General features: G+C 43.3%; 1 protein-coding gene across 5 annotated transcripts in view; it reads left to right on the forward strand.

Moving 5' to 3' along the window:
- The window catches only part of SCUBE3 (signal peptide, CUB domain and EGF like domain containing 3), a 1,075,473-nt gene that overhangs the window by 415,448 nt on the left and 639,680 nt on the right, over positions 1-20,345 (forward strand). For 4 of the 5 annotated variants that reach the window (XM_073666423.1, XM_073666418.1, XM_073666421.1 and 1 more), the window contains one exon: positions 12,766-12,813. The exons of the other annotated variant lie outside the window; for it this stretch is intronic. In XM_073666423.1, coding sequence (XP_073522524.1) covers positions 12,766-12,813 — 48 coding nt within the window. The remainder of the gene's footprint in view (positions 1-12,765; positions 12,814-20,345) is intronic. 5 annotated transcript variants of the gene reach the window in all.

Here is a 20,345-nt window from a genome sequence, read left to right on the forward strand (position 1 = left end):
AGTAATTCAGGATTTGTTTTTTGAGGTTTTTTTTTTATGCCGTTCAGCATGTGGTAAGTGATAAGCCAGCTTTATTTTCCTGGTCAGTATGATTAACAGCAATACTACACTTATATCGTTTTTTTATGTTTTGGCACTTTTACACAATAAAAACGATTTTATAGAAAAATGAATTGTTCTTCCATCGCTTTGTTCTGAGAGCGATTACTTTTTTATTTTACCACTGATGGAGCTGCATGGCAGCTTTTTTATTGCGGGACAAGATGACGCTTATAGTGGTACCATTTTTATTTCCATTTGACTTTTTTATCGCATTTTATTCCATTTTTTGCTTGGCGGTATGATGAAAAAGCAGATTTTTGCTCCTTTTTTTTTTTTTTAACGGGGTTAATTAGTGTGACAGTTATATAGATCGGGTTATACCGGACGCGGCAATCCAAATATGTGTACTTTTTGTTTTTGCATAACTATACAGACTTATTTGGTTTAATATTTATTTTATTTTTTTTTACTTATTTTGCGATTTTTTTTAATAGTTTGAAAACATTTTTAGAGTTTTTTTTTTTACTTAGTCCCTGTATGGGAATTCAATTTTTATTTTTCTGATTACTGCTTTCATGCAATGCAATAGACATGTATTGCATTGCACGAGACCTGACACTTTTACACTGTCAGATCTTCTTTTAGACTCAGCTGCTGGATGAGCCTAGTAGGCCACAATACATGGACGACCCAGAGGTCATCATGTTACCTCCGGCTGCCATGACAAAGCCAGATCACATCATGGGGGCCCGTCAGTAAGGTGAGTGGGCAACCCCCTCTTCCTCTCACTATCTTCTAAATTCCGCAAATGCTATGGATCGCGGCATCTAGAAGATAGCAAAGGGTTAACATTATTGAGACCTGATCCAATCAGGTCCCGATGATGTTACCTGTCAGAGCTTGCAGGACCCTTGAGTGCTGCAAGACCGCAAACCATTTATAAACGCTGGCACTGGATAGAGCCCAGCAAGCGCCGACGTTTATGTACAGTGGGCGGTTGGGAAGCAGTTGCTTGTAAAATCATTTAAGCTCTCTGTCATCTGTGAAAAACTGCATCATGATGAATTAGAATTGTGAATACTCTGCATATACGGTGTAACATAAAAAGTGCTGTTCAATTCTGTCTGCATTAAGAATACAAATTAGAATATGAAGGTAAACAATAGAGCTCCACTAAGCAACAACTGTCAGGTAGAAATTAGTGGATATTTTAAATTTTTTATTTGCCAGCTTTGACAAACTTTCCCAAAAAATTGATTTGGGCAAATAAAAGCCAGGAAAAGACATGGATAACACTTTGAGGTCTCTTGGACTGTAATGAATCACTTTCAATCTCATTAACACAAACACAGCTTAAATAATGTCCAACTGATTGTAAAGAGCTATAGAATATCTTGGCACTGTATTAATAAAAATGTTATTAACTGGTTTCAAGCTACCTGACTATGGGAAAATAGATTGAAACAGGAAGTGATCTATAGCCTATTTAACAACACACTATGCTAAAAGACCTTGCAGGCTACTTAAATTATAAAAATGACCAAAGAAATCATCCCTTTTGTGTGGCTCGAAGCCTACCTTATCATGCAAATGGAAGAAGACATGGTTTTATCACATGGGGTGGTACAAAACTTACTCCTCTCTAGCGAGCATCAAGAGCTTTGGTTCTTGCTAAATGAAGAAGCAATAGCTTTTTCACAAGTTTTTTTAAAAATTACCCCTTTGGTTAGGGAGCAGGAACATGTGAGTTGCTTTGAAAGTGAAAAAGTTATGTTTTTTATCTTAGAGTGAAAAATGTTTTCCTTTATTTAAGATGCACAGTAGGTTTGCTATTCTGAAAATGATTACACAATTACAAAGGGTTTTTATCAAGCCATACAAAAAATATTCTTTTTTAGGGAGCAAGGCTCAAAGTGAAGAAGCAATGGCTTGTCAACAAGTTGTGAAAAAAATATTCATATTTTGGGAGCTGTTTTTATGTTTGTGTGCACTCTCAAGAGAGAACACTTCCCACCAGCATTAAAACATGACTATACAACACATTGGACAAGTGCAGGAGATGTGTGTGGGCGTCCAGTGGCAATAGCAGAAGTATAAAAGAATGACTGGCCAAGCAAGAAGATTTCTGGCTATGTAGTGTCACTAATGAAAGCCCTGGCAGTACAGTATATCATTATAAAATACAATGGACATCCTGAAGATGTGTGGCGTGATGGGTAGGTACTGTACAGATGCCTGTAAAAACATCTAGCAACTAGTGGGGTTAACAGGGTGCAGCAAGGGGGAGTGGTAAGGCCTGCCCTAATAAGGATTGGTAGAGTCAGTGTTGTGTTGGAGAGCAAGCTAGAGGGATGCAAACCTCTTCACAAGGCTGATGGAGGTCCTGAGCTTCTCTTAATGCCCGTTAGTTGCTAGGAGTAACTACTCAAGAAGTTAAGTGGAGCGGGAGCCAACTGTTTCTAGACAGAGGAAAAGGAATAATCACCATGTCTAAGGGCTGGATTCATCCTTCTGTTCTACTCCCCCCCCACCTCACTGCAAAGACGGTTAAGTGTGGCACTGTGGACAGGGACTGCTGTGGGTGCAGCGAACTGTGATTACTGAATAGACTGCCTGTATTATATTGAAAGCCTGTTGCTAAAAAAGACTTGCGTTATGTGCTGGATGTGTACCTTCATTAAATATCTGTATTGAACTGTTCCCTGAGGCTCTGCAAGCTTGTCTGTGCCAGAAAGGTTAAAAGAAAAAAAAGGGGTTTGGTACCATGTTAGCCAGTTTAGTAACCATGAGTAACGTTTCCCTCAGGATTCCAAGAATTCATGGAACCTTTAAAGTCCCTAGATAAGCCTAGTGGGGTACATGTAACATTGGTGGCCCATACGAGGAATCCTGTGTGAGAATCGGAGTGTAGAGAAAGAAGAGACACAGTGACTGGAAAATACAGCAGCACAGCACCTCAATTCAACTCTGATACACCAGTGAAAAGGGGACAAGAACTAGGAAGAAAACCACAGAACCAGGCAGCTGTAAGATGCAGAATTTGGCACATGTTGTGAAGTCAAGATTGCGACTGTATTCACTAAGATGGCATCCTAGATTGCAGTGGGGGAGAAGGACATCCCATCTTGTGGGTGTGTGTGTTGAAAGCACGTGAAGCAGAGCCAACCCCCCTGTAGAGGAGCAGTCTAGAAGAAGCTGTCCTCTAGGAAGTGAAATCCTGCCCATTCAAGAGCAGAACCAATGGCCAGTGAGGTACTGTCCCAGAGGGGGAGAAGATAGGAGGAACATGAGATCTCCATGTGGGAAAAACACCATTCCTGTCAGGAGAGTTGGAGGAAGAGGCCGTATCTCCTAATACTGTTGTATCATGGCTGCGTATTCGGCATCTACCCTGCAGGCAGGAATCCCTATGGACACCGCAATCTTGAAGGATGCAGGTTTGCGTTCTCCCAGCAAAATAGAGGTACCCCATGTACCACTGGTTTCTCTGGAGGTTAACCCGCACTGCCGCATTGTCAGGACTGCATCACCATGAGCTTTACCCACAGCAGTGCTGCTACATTTTGCCAGATCCCTGGAGGATCTGTCCGCACAAACCAGAGGCAGACTCAGGCAGGATCTGCCCACCGCCGTGTACCCCGACTAGTGATGGAAGGTACTCACCAGTGTGGAGGCCTAGAAAGATCTTCAGCCTGACATAGTCACCGCATCTGCATGGCCGACACCTGCTCTAACGAGAGGGGTGGGGTTTCAGGACCAGACCAAGATGTCACGCGGTGAGAAAATGGCGGCGCCCAGCAGCACACAGGCCAGGGATCTTGGAGTTCAGGACCCCCGCACACGACAATTGCCCACAGCGCAACTACAAGTTACGCCAGAGAAGCCGTCGGCGCAGTGACCCAATAGGACTGCATTACAAGTACCAGCTGTGTCTGAGGTCAGTGTACCTGGGCAAGTGTCAGCGGTTAGTAAATGTGGCATGATAGTACCACCATCAGGAGGGCCGTACCCAAGACCAAACGTTTACTTCACCAGCTCAAAGTACGGAGGAGCTAGAGGGTGGATCTGGAAATTCATAATATTAATTAGATTGCCAAGTCAAATGAGAGGATGGGGTTGTGGAGAGAGGAGGAGCCATACGGATTCCCACTCTGGTTAAAGTCCTTGGAGCTGTTTCAAGACTCAGAAGTAGTGCCAATTACACTGCCACCTGTATTGCCCAGCCATGTACCCAAGACTACTGACCTACCCGCTGCTGTCGCTACTCAGCCTTGCCAGGCTACTGTTCCATCGCAACTATCACAGGAGCCACAAGAAGTTGGAGCAGGGGAGTCTCCTCCAAAAAGAACCTATGAGGAGGAATACGAATTGTGGCGGTCCAGGATTATTAAACAAAAGAGGTGCGTGGAAGCATATGCTCAGGAATGGATGACCAATCCTGGAAGAACCAAGCCTGATGACCGGATGGTGAGGAGAATAGTGGTTAACTTTGACCAAAAAAAAGGCTTCGATGTTATACTGGAGCTGGATAACCAATTGGATATTTTTGTAAATCGCCGATCAGTAGAACAGGACTATGTCCATCAGAGATCCCGGAGTGTCTGGCCAGGGGACAAAGTTCAATTTCTGAAGATGTGTAGACCCAGGGGGTGGTACGCGATTTTTGTCTCGCTGGTGGTGGAGATAGAGGAGAATCACCTCGAAGACTGGTCTGATGCGGAGGACCACAGAGGCAGAGGATCAGGTAAGAGGACTCTTCCTGACCTCCTCAGGATACCAATTAAGGGCCCGGCAGACCCAAGAGAGAGAGTCTGCCCCACAGACAATGACCAGAGGAACCACTGCTGCAACAGCTTCTGGGAGTACAGGACCAGCTGCGGTATCTGTAAATCTACCCACAATAAATGCCACCAATAGCAAGGTCTCTGAGTCCTGCTTCATGCCATCTGGTCTGAGGTCCCTAAGAAGGAGAAAATGGACTAGGACCAAAACGTTTTTCTGGAAAGTCACATTGTTGTGCTGGTTGTAAAGATAGTTCTCTGTCTCTACCCAAGTGATTATGTCGGCTGCACCAATTGGGTTCTAGGCCTTAATTTGTTTCCTGTTGAGGTTGAGTAAGCTACCAATGACTCTATTGTTGCATCAAAAGACTTTTTGCTGCTAGATGTTTTCCTTTAAGGTTGGATAGGCCTGTGTTTACAAAGACTTGAAAAAGCTGGACAAGCTGCACTTTATTTTATTCCTTATTTTTTTTGCACCTGTTTTGGCCTTTTCTGCTGATATGCAGGCACCTAAAGCAAAGTTGGAGAGTTTGCACTCTCAACTTATGGACTGTACTGTATCCATTTCAGGGACTGTTCTCCATTTGCACTTTAATGGACTGTGCCTTTACTTCTAAGAAACGGACTGTGTTTCTACCCTGTTTACAAGAACTGTCCCTTTACCTGTTCCAGGGTCCTTACCCAGAAAGATCGAGGACTCCTTGCCAAACAGAAGAAAAGATTGTTGCACAAGTTTACAAAACTAGTCTCAGGGACATTGACTGCGTTAATTCTATGTGTTTTTTTATTCTTAGTCTACCGATTGAATAATGTTATGCAAAGAATGTTGTAGTGTTTAAATATTTTTTACTTGAATTTGATAAAAATGTTGAGAGGTAGATAGGTAGAGGTGATTGAAGACGGAGGAGAAGCTCCAGCTGAAGAGTTGCTGTTTGTTTAAATTGTTGTTTCTTGCTGGTGACGGACCAACAAAAATTAGTTAGATTAGAATGTGATTAATATGTAAAATGATAAGCTTAATCCATATTGGGTAACAAAGTGTTCACAGTGTTATGCCACTACCTCACCTTTATTGAAAGGGAAGTGATTAATATGGAAAATGGTAAGCTTAATCCATATTGGGTAACAAAGTGTTCACAGTGTTATGCCACTACCTCACCTTTATTGAAAGGGCAGTACTGGGGAACAATGGTCATTGATGGCTAGGGGAGAGCTCCTAGGGGCTGGTTGAGGTTAAACAGGCAGAATGTAAATGTTGAGGACGATAATCAATTAAGAGGGAAGAGTGTGACTTGTAGGTACTGTACAGATGCCTGTAAAAGCATCCAGCAACTATTTGGGTTAACAGGGTGCAGCTAGGGGGAGTGGGTCATACTTGCCCCAATAAGGATTGGTAGAGTCAGTGTTGTGTTGGAGAGCAAGCTGGAAGGATGCAAACATCCTCAACAGGCTGATGGAGGATTTCTTCCCGTCCCCCGGACGGGAACACATCGTAAGCCACAAGGAATAAAAAGCTATTTCACAGCCACAAGACCTCTAATATGGGGCATACAGGTAAGTATAGATTCATATTTCTATCACCTGTATGCCCCATATTAGAGGTCTGAAAAGTCCCAGATTGGTAAGGCAAGGAGATGTCTGTCGGTATTGGGCCAGAAAAAGCAGCCCTAGCAGCAGCAGTACTACAGCATAGATGACATGATGAACAAGAACTGTGTAAAAGGCATACAATGGACAGTTAGAAAGGCAGATAGTAATGCCGATATTATCATTGCCATTAGCCGTAGGTGAATGAAAGTCCACAATGATCCATGTCTGATTAATTTTGACAAATATAAGGTTATCTATGTTTGCCACGGTCTTCTTGACTGAATATCCTTACTTACATTACAATTTAGGCCAGACTTGATAGTACGCCCATATGTGCCAAAGAAAGTACACAGTCTATATATGATTGAACCTGAATATTTAGCCATTGCAAATATATTTGCTCAGGTTAAATTGTTACAGTGGCATATATAACATCTAGTCCTTCATGTTAAATATGCTGTAGTTGCTGTTGCTGCTGTTGACTGGTCTACTTGTTATGGCCCTAACATTGGCACAGGCTGGGCAGCATATGGAACTAAAGGGATCAGAGAGGGCTCTCCTGGTCCAGGGGCGGACCTACCGCCAGTGCAACTGCACCGGGGCCCGGAGGTGCAGGGGGGCCCTTACTGGGCGGCTGATAATGAGGGCAATCTCCAGGTGGCCCATGGCCAGATTGCCTTCATCATATGCAGCGGGCATGGAGTGATCCCTGCAGCTCCGCTGCTGACAGGAGGAAAATGGCAGCGGAGCTGGAAGGATCGATCCTCACCTCACCTTTTCTACCTGGCTGCCCGGCGCTTCCTTCCTGACACAGGCCCGCGCTGCTTTATGATGTCACCATGCTGCACGGGTCTGTGTGTCAGGGAGAAAGTTACCGGAGACGAGGAGGATGCTGCAGGGGAGCGAGCTGAGGTAAGTTGTGTTTTTTATTTTTTTAACTGAACCTGAAGAAGCTGGGGAGAGGAACAGGAGAATGAAGGGGGGCTTGGGAGAGAAATGAGGGGAGGCTGGGGAGAGCAATGAGGGGAGGCTGGGGGAAGAAATGAGGGGGGCAGGGGAGAGCAATGAGAGGGTGCTGGGGAGAGCAATGAGGAGAGGCTGGGGGAAGAAATGAGGGGGGCAGGGGAGAGCAATTAGAGGGGGCTGGGGAGAGAAATGCTGAGGATGTGGATGGGGAGAGCAATGCTGAGGATGTGGATGGGGAGAGCAATGCTGAGGATGTGGATGGGGAGAGCAATGCTGAGGATGTGGATGGGGAGAGCAATGATGAGGATGTGGATGGAGAGAGCAATGCTGGCACTGGGGAAAGCAATGCTGGGACTGTGGAGAGCAATGTTGTGGATGGGAAGAGCAATGCTGGGCTGGGGAGAGCAATGCTGAGGATGTGGATGGGGAGAGCAATGCTGAGGCTGGAGAGAGCAATGCTGGGGCTGGGGAGAGCATTGATGTGGATGGGAAGAGCAATGATGTGGATGGGGAGAGCAATGATGTGGATGGGGAGAGCAATGATGAGAATGTGGATCTGGAGAGCAATGCTGTAGCTGGGGAGAGCAATGCTGGGGCTGAGGAGAGCATTGATGTGGATGGGGAGAGCAATGCTGGGGCTGGGGAGAGCATTGATGTGTATGAGGAGAGCAATGCTGGGCCTGGGGAGAGCAATGATAAGGATGTGGAGAGCAATTCTGGGGCTGGGGAAAGCAATGCTGGGGCTGGGGAGAGCAATGTTGGGGCTGGGGAAAGCATTGATGTGGACGGGGAGAGCAATGCTGGGGCTGGGGAGAGCAATAATGTGGATGGGGAGAGCAATGATGTGGATAGGGAGAGCAATGATGTGGATGGGGAGAGCAATACTGGGGATGGGGAGAGCAATGATGAGGATGTAGATTTGGAGAGCAATGATGGGGATGGGGAGAGCAAGTATGTGGATGGGGAGAGCAATGATAGGGCTGGGGAGAGCAATGCTGGGGCTGGGGAGAGCAATGCTGGGGCTGGGGAGAGCAATGGTGAGGAGAGCAATGATGGGATGGTGGGGAATGGGAGAGCAATGATGAGGATGGAGGTGCTGGGACAGAGCAATGATGGGGGTGCTGGGAGAGAGCAATGATAGGTGTGATGTGAGAGAGCAATGACGGGGGGTGCTGGGAGAGAGCAATGATGAGGGTGCTGGGATACAGCAATAACGGGGGTGCTGGGAGAGAGCAATGATGGGGGTCTCTTTGTTTGTATTGTAAAGCCTCGTATATTTTCCGTGTGCACATAGCCTTACAGTTAATTGGGGAGAGTCACAGAGACTGAATAATTTATATTATTGGCCGGTGGAGATGAAACGTCAGCGGTAAGTGCCTGGATATAAATATTATTCTGTATCTGCACTGTGTGACTTGGAGTGATAATGTTATCTGTAAAATCCCTTAGGCTGCATTCTCACATTTGTGTGAAATGTCTGTGTGCTGCCAGATTTTTTTATCGGATGGTCCACGGAGTCCTAGAGTTTTATAGATCCATTCACACATCCATGAAAATCACAGATCTGAGAATGAGATCTGAAAGTTCCAGAGAATGCCCTATTCTGATCTGATTTTGATTCTGGTCACTGGCTGCTCCATCAGCCGTCATTTCATATCTAACAAGAGAGGACTATGTAATAAAAGAGGCCACTATGACTGACAAAAATAATAAGAATACACTATGTAATTAACAGCACTGTACATAACAGTAGAGGAAGCTATATAATAAGAGACCACACCATATATAACTAGAGAGGATGGTAGGTAATAAGGGACGGTGTTATACATAATAAAAGAGGAAACTATGTAACTAAGGACGGCGCTATACATAATACGGCTACATTTCTGCATCTGTGTGCAGTGTCGGTGTGCTGCTCTGTTTTACAGATGCATTGAGCATGTCCTATTCTAATCCTCAAAATCGGATCAGAACAGGACATTCTCTGACCCTCACAGACCTCAATCTCATATCCATGATTTTCATGGATGTGTGAATGGATCTATAAAACTCTACGAGTCCGTGGACCATCCCATAAAAGAATCTGAGAATGAAGTCTAAGGGATTTTACAGATAACATTATCGCTCCAAGTCACACAGTGCAGATAAAGAATAATATTTACATCCAGGCACTTACCGCTAACGTCTCATCTGATCAGATTCGGTTTCTGCTGCTTCTTCTCCACCTGGTCAGACCTTCATGTCGACATCTCCCAGTCACGACTTGACTTGTCACGATAATCTCAAGCTTAGAAAATAACAAGGTCACATATATTGTATATATACAAGTCTCCCCCACACTGCGCCCCTGAATACAGATATATACCACCTCCCATTAATATGCTATTAACCACTTAGTAATCAAAATATAAAGTGATAAGCAGCACAGTGCCCCCCATTAACTATAATCTCCACCGGCCAATAATATAAATTGTTCAGTCTCTGTGACTCTCCCAGCACCCCCATCATTGCTCTCTCCCAACACCCCCATCATTGCTCTCTCCCAACACCCCTGTCATTGCTCTCTCCCAGCAACCCCATCCTTGCTCTCTCCCAACACCCCCATTACTGCTTTGTCCCTGCATCTCCATCATTGCTCTGTCCCAGAACTCCCATCATTCTTCTCTCCCAGCACCCTCATCATTGCTCTGTCCCAGCACCCCCATCATTGCTATGTCCCAGCACCCCCATCATTGCTCTGCATTACTTCTTCCTGTCACTGTAAGATTAAGGACCCCTTCACTGCGGTACTGGAAAAAACAGTATTGGTGAGATCCGTAGTCCATCTCAGTGTGCCATCCGTGTGTACGTACGTGACAAACGTGTGCCATCCATGTGTCCTTGTGCTGTCCGTATCTGTGTGCTGTCAGTGTGACACTATGAAATTAAATGCAGCATAGAAATTAAAGAGTGTTATGTATTAAATATGTTCAAAGATAGAGATAGATAGCGATGAGAAACATAGATAGATAAATAGGTAAATATGTCAGTGTGATATATACTGTAATCAATGCTATGTGTGTGTAGTTTTCTGTACTTTTATGTATTGAATAAATAAAATGTCATGGGGTCCCCTTTATTTTTATTAACCAGCTGAGGGAAAGCAGACAGCTGGGGACAGGTGTTATTATCCTGGGAAGGGGCCATTATCCATAAAGGTTCCAAGCCTATTAATAACAGCTCACAGCAGTCTGTATAGCCTTTACTGGTTATTAAAAAGGGGGACCCCTCAAAAAATTATGAGCTTTTCCCCCTATTTTTAAGAACCAGCAAAGGCTAAACAGACAGCTGCGGGCTGATCGTAATAGGCTGGGAAGGGACCATGGATATTGACCCCCTCAGAGACTAATTACACAAGCCTTCAGCTGCCCCAGAAATGATGCATCCATTAGAATTTTGGTGCTTAGCCTAGGCTCTTCCCGCTTGCACTACTGCATTGACAAGCAGGGTAATGGTTTTGGCATTGGTATCAGGAGAAGTGTCTGTTAGACACCGCCATTACCAACCCCGTAGTCAAGTCCTTTAATTGTCAAAAAGCACTTTCAACTCTCATTCACCCATTTATTATCATACCAAAAAATAATAAACCAAAGTGGTCCACCGTAAATCCATCCCACAACAATCTCCGACTCTGCTACATCCGGATGCTTAGGTGAACGGTGACATCATTAATGTGACCGCTCAGCACGGCCACAGGAACACACTTACAGTAGCGTGTGAATGCAGCTGCTGTGACATAATTAAGGTTACCGCAGGTAACAGGTGACAGTTATCATGGTAACCTCTGTGTAACTTCTCACAGCGTGAGAATTTTCCATGGCCTCTTCCCAGCCTATTAAGATCAGCCTGCAGCTGTCTGTTTAGCCTTTTCTGGTTATTAAAAATGGGGGTACCTCATGTAATTTTGTTTGGGTCAACCCTTTTTTATAAACAGTAAACGCTACATAGACAGCTGTGAGCTGATATTATTAGGCTGGGAACCTTTATGATCCATTCCCAGAATAGTTACACCAGCTAACCGCTGTCTGATTTCCCTCAGCTGGTTAATAAAAATAAGGGAAACCTCACATCATTTTTTAAAATGTATTTATTTAATGTGCGCTATTCCCAGATGACGGTGCTCTTTACAACTGTTGCTGATTGCAGGGAGACCAGGAGAGGATGATGATAGTTGTAGTCAGCAACTGGCGGTTGGGAAAAGCACTAATTGTACTGCTTTCCTCAGCCGCTGGAGAATTTAATTTGGGTACGTTTCACACTGATGTCACATCCGTGTGTCATCAGTGTGCACTAGTGCTGCAGACATTTCCTCCGTGGTGCCAGAAAAAAAAGGACATGTCTGTGGGTTTTTCACACAAACAGTCCATGTGATAAACCTGACATGTGCGCACCATCATTGAATACAATGGGTTTGTGTGTGTCCATATTTGTGATCCTTAAAAAATGGACTGCATATGGACATAAAAACCGGATGTGTGAAGGAGGCCTAGCAGGTAGCCTATCATGCCGTACCTCTGGTGGGTTCTTATAGACTTTGGTGTCTTGTTAGGCCTCCAGTTGCCACAGCAATCCATCAACACCATGTAATTGTACTACGTGGATTCCAGTGGGCTGATAGAGGAAGCGCTTTCCCTCTCTCAAACTACAGATGTGCCGCTGTAACTGTTGACTGCAGTATATGAAGGGTTAAACTGTTAGGATCCTAGCAGTTACAGTAGAAACCTGGCTATGTATATAAGATACTATAGGCTGCTGTAGCTATACCATGAAATCAGCATAACGCATATATCTGTAATAAGTGATGTATTCATGATGGATATATATGCCAAATAGATTAATAGGGTTGAGAAACAATAAACCTAGAACTTAATGAATAAATTCACCAACAAATATAGTTGCTTTCCCTGTCTATACCATTTTTGCTCAATCCTTAAACAATCATTCTTGTAGAAGAGAAAACATAGGGGTTAATCTCATGCTGATCAATTTAATTTTCGGTTGACAGCAGATTGAAGCCCTACCCTTTAGACAAAGGGGCAGGGCTTGGCAATATTTCATCCTACAACATTCAGGACAGACACTTATCTTACACCCAAAAATTGGACTGGGAATAGAAGAGAGGGAGGCATGGCTGATCTCTTCAGACACATAAAGAATTGTTTATATGATATTTCTCTCAAAATAAAATGAAAGAATAATATTTTTATCCATTTTTGAATTTTTTGTTTAGTATTCCTTTAAATAGTGAAATGTAATTTAGTTATGAGAAGTGATACTGTATTTTGTGATATTTTGAGTTTTGTTAATTATGGTTAATTAAACTAATAGTTCCATCTATTGTAAACAGGTGAGAAACGCTCAGATCAGACTCCAAGTGTTCCAATTTTAGCCAATGGTAAATATGTGCATTTTTTTATTGCGTATATGATGTATTTTGTGTCTCTTTTTTTATGCACTCCCTAACACTGAAATTGTAAATCAAAGAAGGAAATGTTGTGGCATTATGAGAATCGAAGATTTGATAGACATGTTAATGATATGCACATAAAGAGAAAATGGAAACAAAATTTTCAAAACATCACAATTTATTTAGTATAGCGTATAAGCTCCATGCATAGAAATACACACACTTACAAGCCTTCGCATGTTATTAATGGTTGTCTGAGGAATGTTCTGTATTCTGAGGGCATGTAAATCATCAATATTTTCTGCTGGCAACTCCCTTTGCAATTACTGACAAATAACATCCCAGATGACCCCACAGGCTTCTCACAGTAGCGCGAGCAATATGCAGCCTGGCGTTGTCATGTTGAAAAATGGCTCCTGGGAGACTTTCATGTTTCATCATAAGGGCCTCTCATTGTTTGTGTAAACACTGTTTGACACCTGTAATGCCAATGCCGGCATTCCTGCATGGTCCCTCTCTCTTCTCCCAGGCTTAACCGCTCAGCGGCATCTCCCTTCCCTGCCGCGGCTCACTGCTCCCAGGGCCTGCGATTGGCGTGCAGGTCTCCCAGCTATTAATCTGGCCGCGGGTGATGCCATTTTCTCCGCCAGGTCTGCCATCAGCCTGTTGGTTGTGCGCTGACATCTTCGATATGAAGGAAGTGGAGATGTTGCCCCCACACAGACCGTACGATGGGTCCATTAACTTGCTTCTGGGATCCTCACCCCCTCAAGAACAAATCATCCCTGACACTGAATTGAAGATGGACCCAGAAAAGATATCTTCAATATTTTCTTAAAACTGGTCTTCTCTCCTGCTCCTGTACTCCAGAGGCCCAAAGGTAAATGCTTTTTTCCAGTGGTCTGGAGAGGATTTGGCCTCAAAGATAAATCATGAGAGTCCAAGGCGAATATTTGTGCCCCACTTCTTCTGCAGAGATTCCTTGTGGGCCTGAAGAAGATGGTGTTTAAGGCCGGGTACTGTAAAGCCAATGCTGGCGTCGCTGCATGGTCCCTCTTCCTCCTCCTGGCAGGGTCGCCAATATACTCACTAACACGGCCGCTCGGCAGAGTCTTTCTGTCTGGTCGCCGCTTGCTGCTCTCAGGGCCTGTGTATGCGTGTAGGTCTCCCAGTGGAACTCTTAGTGCGCATGCTACCCCTTTAAGAATCAGGGAGCATGCTTAATTAGCAGTACTTAAGGCACTCTGGATCTAGTACTTAAGGCATTTTCCCCTCTAGTGAGGTGCCTGTACAATGCCCTCTTTAGTGTTTAGCTTGAGTTTGTTCCCGCTATTGCTGTATTCTTTCTGACTGAACCTGATCCTGAACCGTCCTTCCTGATTCTGTACCCTGAATCATCATGTATGAACCAGAACCTGTTCCTGGTACCTGTGTGGTCTGAACCTGAAACTGCTCTGGCGGTACCTGAACCTGAAACCACTCCGGCGGTACCTGAACCTGTAAACGCTACGGCGGTACCTAAACCTGTAACAGCTCAGGCGGTAACTGAACCAGAAACTGCTACTCTCGTACCTGAATCAGAAACCACTCTGTCAGTATCTGAACCAGCACCAGTGTCCATCCTGTCTAGTCTTCCAGAATCCGCACTGTCTTAACCAATACCAGAATCCCGTCCTGCTAGTGACTCCAAGTCCGTGTCAGTGACTGCAATCCTGACCCTTGGGTTCAACTGCTGTAGTACCATGGACTGCACTTGGAGTGGTACCTGGAGGCTACCTGCAGCTCAAGTCTAACTCCACCATCAAGAGCTCTAGCAAAAAAACAGGTTGCCACGTACCCACGCCCCTCCAGGGTAGGCCAGGCCTGTGACGTAGTGGGTCCATGATCCACCAGCACGACAACACCGTAGACTTGGTACAGTATCTCACAAAAGTGAGTTATATCTTTTCATGGGGCAACACTGAAGATAGGACACTTTGATATAATGTAAAGTAGTCAGTGTACAACTTGTACAACAGTGTAAATTTGGGGTGCCCTCAAAATAACTCAACACAGCCATTAATGTCTAAACCACTGGCAACAAAAGTGAGTACACTTCTAATTGAAAATGGCCAAATTGTGCCCAAAGTGTCAGTATTTTGTGTGGCCATCATTATTTTCAAGCACTGCCTTAACTCTCTTGGGCATGGAGTTCACTACAGCTTCACAGGGTGCCATTGGAATCCTCTTCCACGCCTCCATGATGACATCATGGAGCTGGTGGATGTTAAAGACCTTAGGCTCCTTCACTTTCCGTTTGAGGATGCCGTTTGAGGATGCTCAATAAGGTTTAGGTCTGTAGACATTCTTGGCCAGTCCAGCACCTTTACCCTAGGCATTGGTTGTTTTGGAGGTGTGTTTGGGGTCAATAACATGTTGGAATACTGCCCAGCCACCTAGTTTCTGAAAGGAGGGGATCGTGCTCTACTTCAGTATGCCACCGTACATGTTAGCACTCATGGTTCCCTCAATGATCTGTAGCTCCCCACGGCTGGCCACACTTATGCACCCCATGTGACTGTAGGCAAGACACACTTGCATACTCACCTGGTTGCCGCTACACAAGCTTAACACCATCTGAACCAAATAAGTTTATCTTGGTCTCATCAGTTCCATTTAGCCATGTCCTTAGTCTGCTTGTCTTCAGCAAACTGTTTGCGGTTTTTCTTGTGTATCATCTTTTGAATAGGCTTCCTTCTGGGACGACAGCCATTCAGCCCAATTTGATGTAGTGTGCGGCGTATTGGTTTGAGTACTGACAGGCTAACCCAAAACCCCTGTAACCTCTGCAGCAATTCTGGCAGCATTTCATACATCTGTTTTGAAAAGACAACCTCTTGATATGACGCTGAGCACATGCACTCAATTTCTTTAGTCAACCATTGCGATGCCAGTTCTGAATGGAACCTCTCTTGTTAAACTGCTGTATGGTCTTGACCACTTGCTGAAGCTCAGTTTCAGGCTGTTGGCAATGTTCTTATAGCCTAGGCCATCTTTATGTAGAGCAACAAATCTTTTTTCAGGTCTTCAGAGAATTGTTTGCTGTGAGGTGCCATGTTGAATTTCCAGTGACCGGAATGTGGGTGTGTGAGAGCGATAACACCAAATTTAACTCATCTGCTCCCCATTCACACCTGAGACCTTGTAACACTAATGAGTCACATGATACCGGGGAGGGAAAATGTATATTTTTGGCAAAATTTGGCCATTTTCACTTAGGGGTGTACTCACTTTTGTTACCAGCAGTTTAGACATTAATGGCAGTGTGGTGAGTTATTTACAGGTCACATTTGCATGGTTATACAATCTGGACACTGACTACTTTTACATTGTGTCAAAGTATCATATCTTCAGTATTTTCTTATGAAAAGATATAAAATATTTACAAAAATGTGAGGGGTGTACTCACTTTTGTGAGATACTGTATGTGACGTCTAATTTAATTTGCAATAAAGAATGGATCACTATACGCCATTCTTTGAATCTTCAAGAGGGAGTGTCACACTGGTCATCTCTGTGATTTTGGTGTGTGGTGGCATAATGTACTGTAGCTGGTCCCCTCTAATCTTCTTTCCAGATATACTAGCAGCTCAACATTGCACTGATTTGGTCGTCAAACAAGTGGTATGGCCATTTGTCCCAGAAACTATTTTTAAACATTACCACCTCAGGCCGCATGTTGCTTAAGCTACTGTGAGCAGCCTTCATGGCCTAAACATGATACCATGGCCTGCAGCATTTCCAAACAGTGGTCAGCAATTGGAAAGGGAGTTCATCTAGTGTGGCAAAACATTTCTCATACAATCATAAATAATTTCATTGATAGCTTGCCAAGGTGTGTAAGTGTGTGTATTTCTGAGCGTGGTGCTCATACTTGACACTGGATAAATTACTTATGAGCAAATACATTTGAGTGAAATTAGGTCATCAAAATGTAAAAAAAAATTCCTTTTACTCACTTTACCGCTCACCCCTCCCGCCCCTCTGCTACCCACAGCCACCTGTCCGGTTCTCGCTGCATCTTCTGAATCTGTGCAGCTCGAGCTGAGCAAGGATTTTTGAATTTTAATGAGGTCCAGATCTGCACATGCCTGCTGAAGGTCACAAAACATGTCGTGACGTCATGACGCTGTGACCTTCTGTGCATTTGCCCAGAATCTTCCCTGGTCTCATGAAAGCTGAAATTCCAGTGAAAGCTGTGGGGAATAAGAAGGTGCAGCTAGGAACAGATAGGTGGTGTGGAGTAGCGGAGAGGTGAGTGGTAAAGTGAGTATAAGAATTGTTTTTCTTACATATTAAGTTGATTACGTTTTGGTGTCTGGAGAGACCTCCAGAGTACAATAAGGGACAATAAATTAATGTAGAATAACTTCAAATCTATTTTTTGGGATAAACCACATGAATACAAATTTTGCCTGATCATCAAGATGTTTTAAAAATGTTGTTTTCATTTTTTCTTCATTTGCCTATCATTAACATGTCTATCGATCCTGTGATATTACAATTTCTACATTTCCTATTAGATGTCACAATTTTAATGTTGAGCAGTATACAGTATATCCATTTGTGAAATTATAAATAATTTGTTGTCTTATTCCATAACAAAAACTAGAAAACCTCAGATTATACCAACAGTGTGCATATTTCTATAGGCAGTTATCTGTGCATACTCAAAAATCATCTATTTGATATCTACAGGGTGGGCCATTTATATGGATACAACTAAATTAAATGGGAATGATTGGTGATATCAACTTCCTGTTTGTGGCACATTAGTATATGGGAGGGGGAAAGCTTTATTTTTTCAATGGGAAGAGGGTCATGTGACACATCAAAGTTATTGAGAATTTCATAAAACAATGGTGTGCTTGGTTTTAATGTAACTTTACTCTTTCATGAGTTTTTTACAAGTTTATGACCACTTTTGAAATGTGTTCAAAGTGTTGCCCATTGTGTTGGATTGTCAATGTGACCCTCTTCTCCCACTCTTGACGCACTGATAGCAACACCGCAGAAGAAATGCTAGCACAGGCTTCCAGTATCTGTTGTTTCAGATGCTGCAGAAGAGGGTTCCATTGACAATTCAACACAATGGGCAGCACTTTGAACACATTTTATAAGTAGTCATAAATAAACTTGTAAAAAAAACTCATGAAAGAATAAAGTTATGTTAAAACCAAGCACACCATTGTTTTTCTTATGAAATTCTCAATAAGTTTAATGTGTCACATAACCCTCCTCCCATTAAAAAAAATAAAATTTAATGCAAAATGGCCGACTTCAAAATGGCCACCATAGTCACCACCCATCTGGAAAAGTTTTCCCTCTCCCATATACTAATGTGCCACAAACAGGAAGTTTATATCACCAACCATTCCCATTTAATTTAGGTGTATACATATAAATGGCCCACCTTGTATATTCATTTCCCTCCTTTGCCTAGCCCAGATATATGTCTAACTTGAGTATACATTTAGCAAATATATGTAACACAAAGTAAATTTAAAGAATGACCCCATAAAGACAATCTTGTGATTACATTATGTTATGTATATTATAGAGCCGTAGCTAGGGGTTCCGCTCAGAGGTAGCGAAACATCTGAGTGGGCCCATAACCAGGTAACCTTCTGTACAACTAAGGTGGTGAACCCTGATCATAGATATAGAGAAACCTAAGTGGATGACAGTGCTGTTACTCAAAATAACATATAGTGGTAGATTCCAGACCTGACAATATACAAACCCTGGCACAAATTATGGAATCACCGAGCTCGGAGGATGTTCATTCAGTTGTTTAATGTTGTTGAACAAAAAGCAGATCACAGACATGGCACAAAACTAAAGTCATTTCAAATGACAACTTTAGGGCTGTAAGAAAAACTAAAAGAAATCAAGATAAAAAATGTGGTACTCAGTAAGAGTAATTTTTTTCAGACCAAGCAGAGGTAAAAAATTATGGAATCACTCAATTCTGAGGAAAAAATTATGGAATCACACTGTAAATTTTAATTTCCAAAGCTAACAACTGCATCAAATTAGATCTGCTCATTAGTCTGCGTCTAAAAGAAGTGATCACACCTTGGAGAGCTGTTGCACCAAGTGGACTGACATGAATCATGGCTCCAACACGAAAGATGTCAATTGAAACAAAGGAGAGGATTATCAAACTCTTAAAAGAAGGTAAATCATCACACAATGTTGCAAAAGATCTTGGTTGTTCACGGTCAGCTGTGTCTAAAATCTGGACCAAATACAAACAATATGGGAAGTTTGTTAAAGGCAAACATACTGGTAGACCAAGGAAGACATCAAAGCGTCAAGACCGGAAAATTAAAGCAATATGTCTCCAAAACAGGAAATGCACAACAAAACAAATGAGGAACGAATGGCAGTAAACTGGAGTCAATGTTTGTGACCGAACTGTAAGAAACCGCCTAAAGGAAATGAGATTTACATACAGAAAAGCTAAGCAAAAGCCATCATTAATAGAGATGAGCGTTGTTCGACTCGAACTGTTCGCCAATCTCAAATTCGAGCTGTTTTGGGCGGTGTTCGAGCCGTTCGGCGAACACGAACAATTTGAAAAAAATTCGGCTGTTCGAGGTTATGTTCGATAACTGTTCGTGCACCAAAATCATAACTGGATTTTTTCTCTGTAATGTTGAAAATTAATGTTAATACGCAGTTTGAGTGTACAGCGGGGTGGGGGGGAGGGGCAGGGGATGGATCACTGCAGGAATAATGAAGATCTCCATTTTTTTTTCTCTTTCCTGCATTTACAGTGGGGAGGTGCAATCTGTCAGCCTATCAGCAGCGCACACACGGAGCGAAGTGTTTTTTTTCACACAAGCAAGGGCACGTGTCATTGGCAGTGTATGTCACATGTCCTTGCCCTATAAGACCCAGCCATTTTCCCCGTCGCCACCATTTTCTCACTGCTGCAGCTGCGTGTTAGACGGCACCGCTGTTACTGTGTGCGCTATACCTTGTTAATTTCAAGCCAATATTCGCACAAATCTACAGATAGCTTGGGAGTAGGGAATAGTTGTGATTGCAGTCCTTTTAAGGGCTAGGTTACAGCATTTCCTACAACTTTTATCAGGCAGGTCTGTGCTCTTAAATAGATAGGTTGGGAGTAAAGACTAATTGTAATTGCAGTCCTTTTCAGGACTAAGTTACATCAGTTCCTATCAGTTTTTGCCAGGCAGGTCTGTGCCAGTGCGGTGCAAGTTTTTTTCACAGCATTTGGCTAAATCTAGCAAAGCTAATCCTTTTTGGCCTATTGCAGAGTGTGTTAGTCAGTGGAGTAGCCTATCTGTGTTGCAAGCTACACCACCTGTGTATGGAATACCAATTTTTTTACTGCACCTAGTGAAGTAAAACCTTTTGGGCATAGCATCATTCTATTAGTCCATCTATACTGACCTCCATCGGGTTGCAAATTCAATATAATTTTTTTCTGCATCTAGCTCTGAAAAAAT

The sequence above is a fragment of the Phyllobates terribilis genome, unplaced genomic scaffold (assembly GCF_046119375.1).
Source record: "Phyllobates terribilis strain yellow unplaced genomic scaffold, ASM4611937v1 Scaffold_2__4_contigs__length_985480577, whole genome shotgun sequence".
Lineage (NCBI taxonomy): Eukaryota > Metazoa > Chordata > Amphibia > Anura > Dendrobatidae > Phyllobates > Phyllobates terribilis.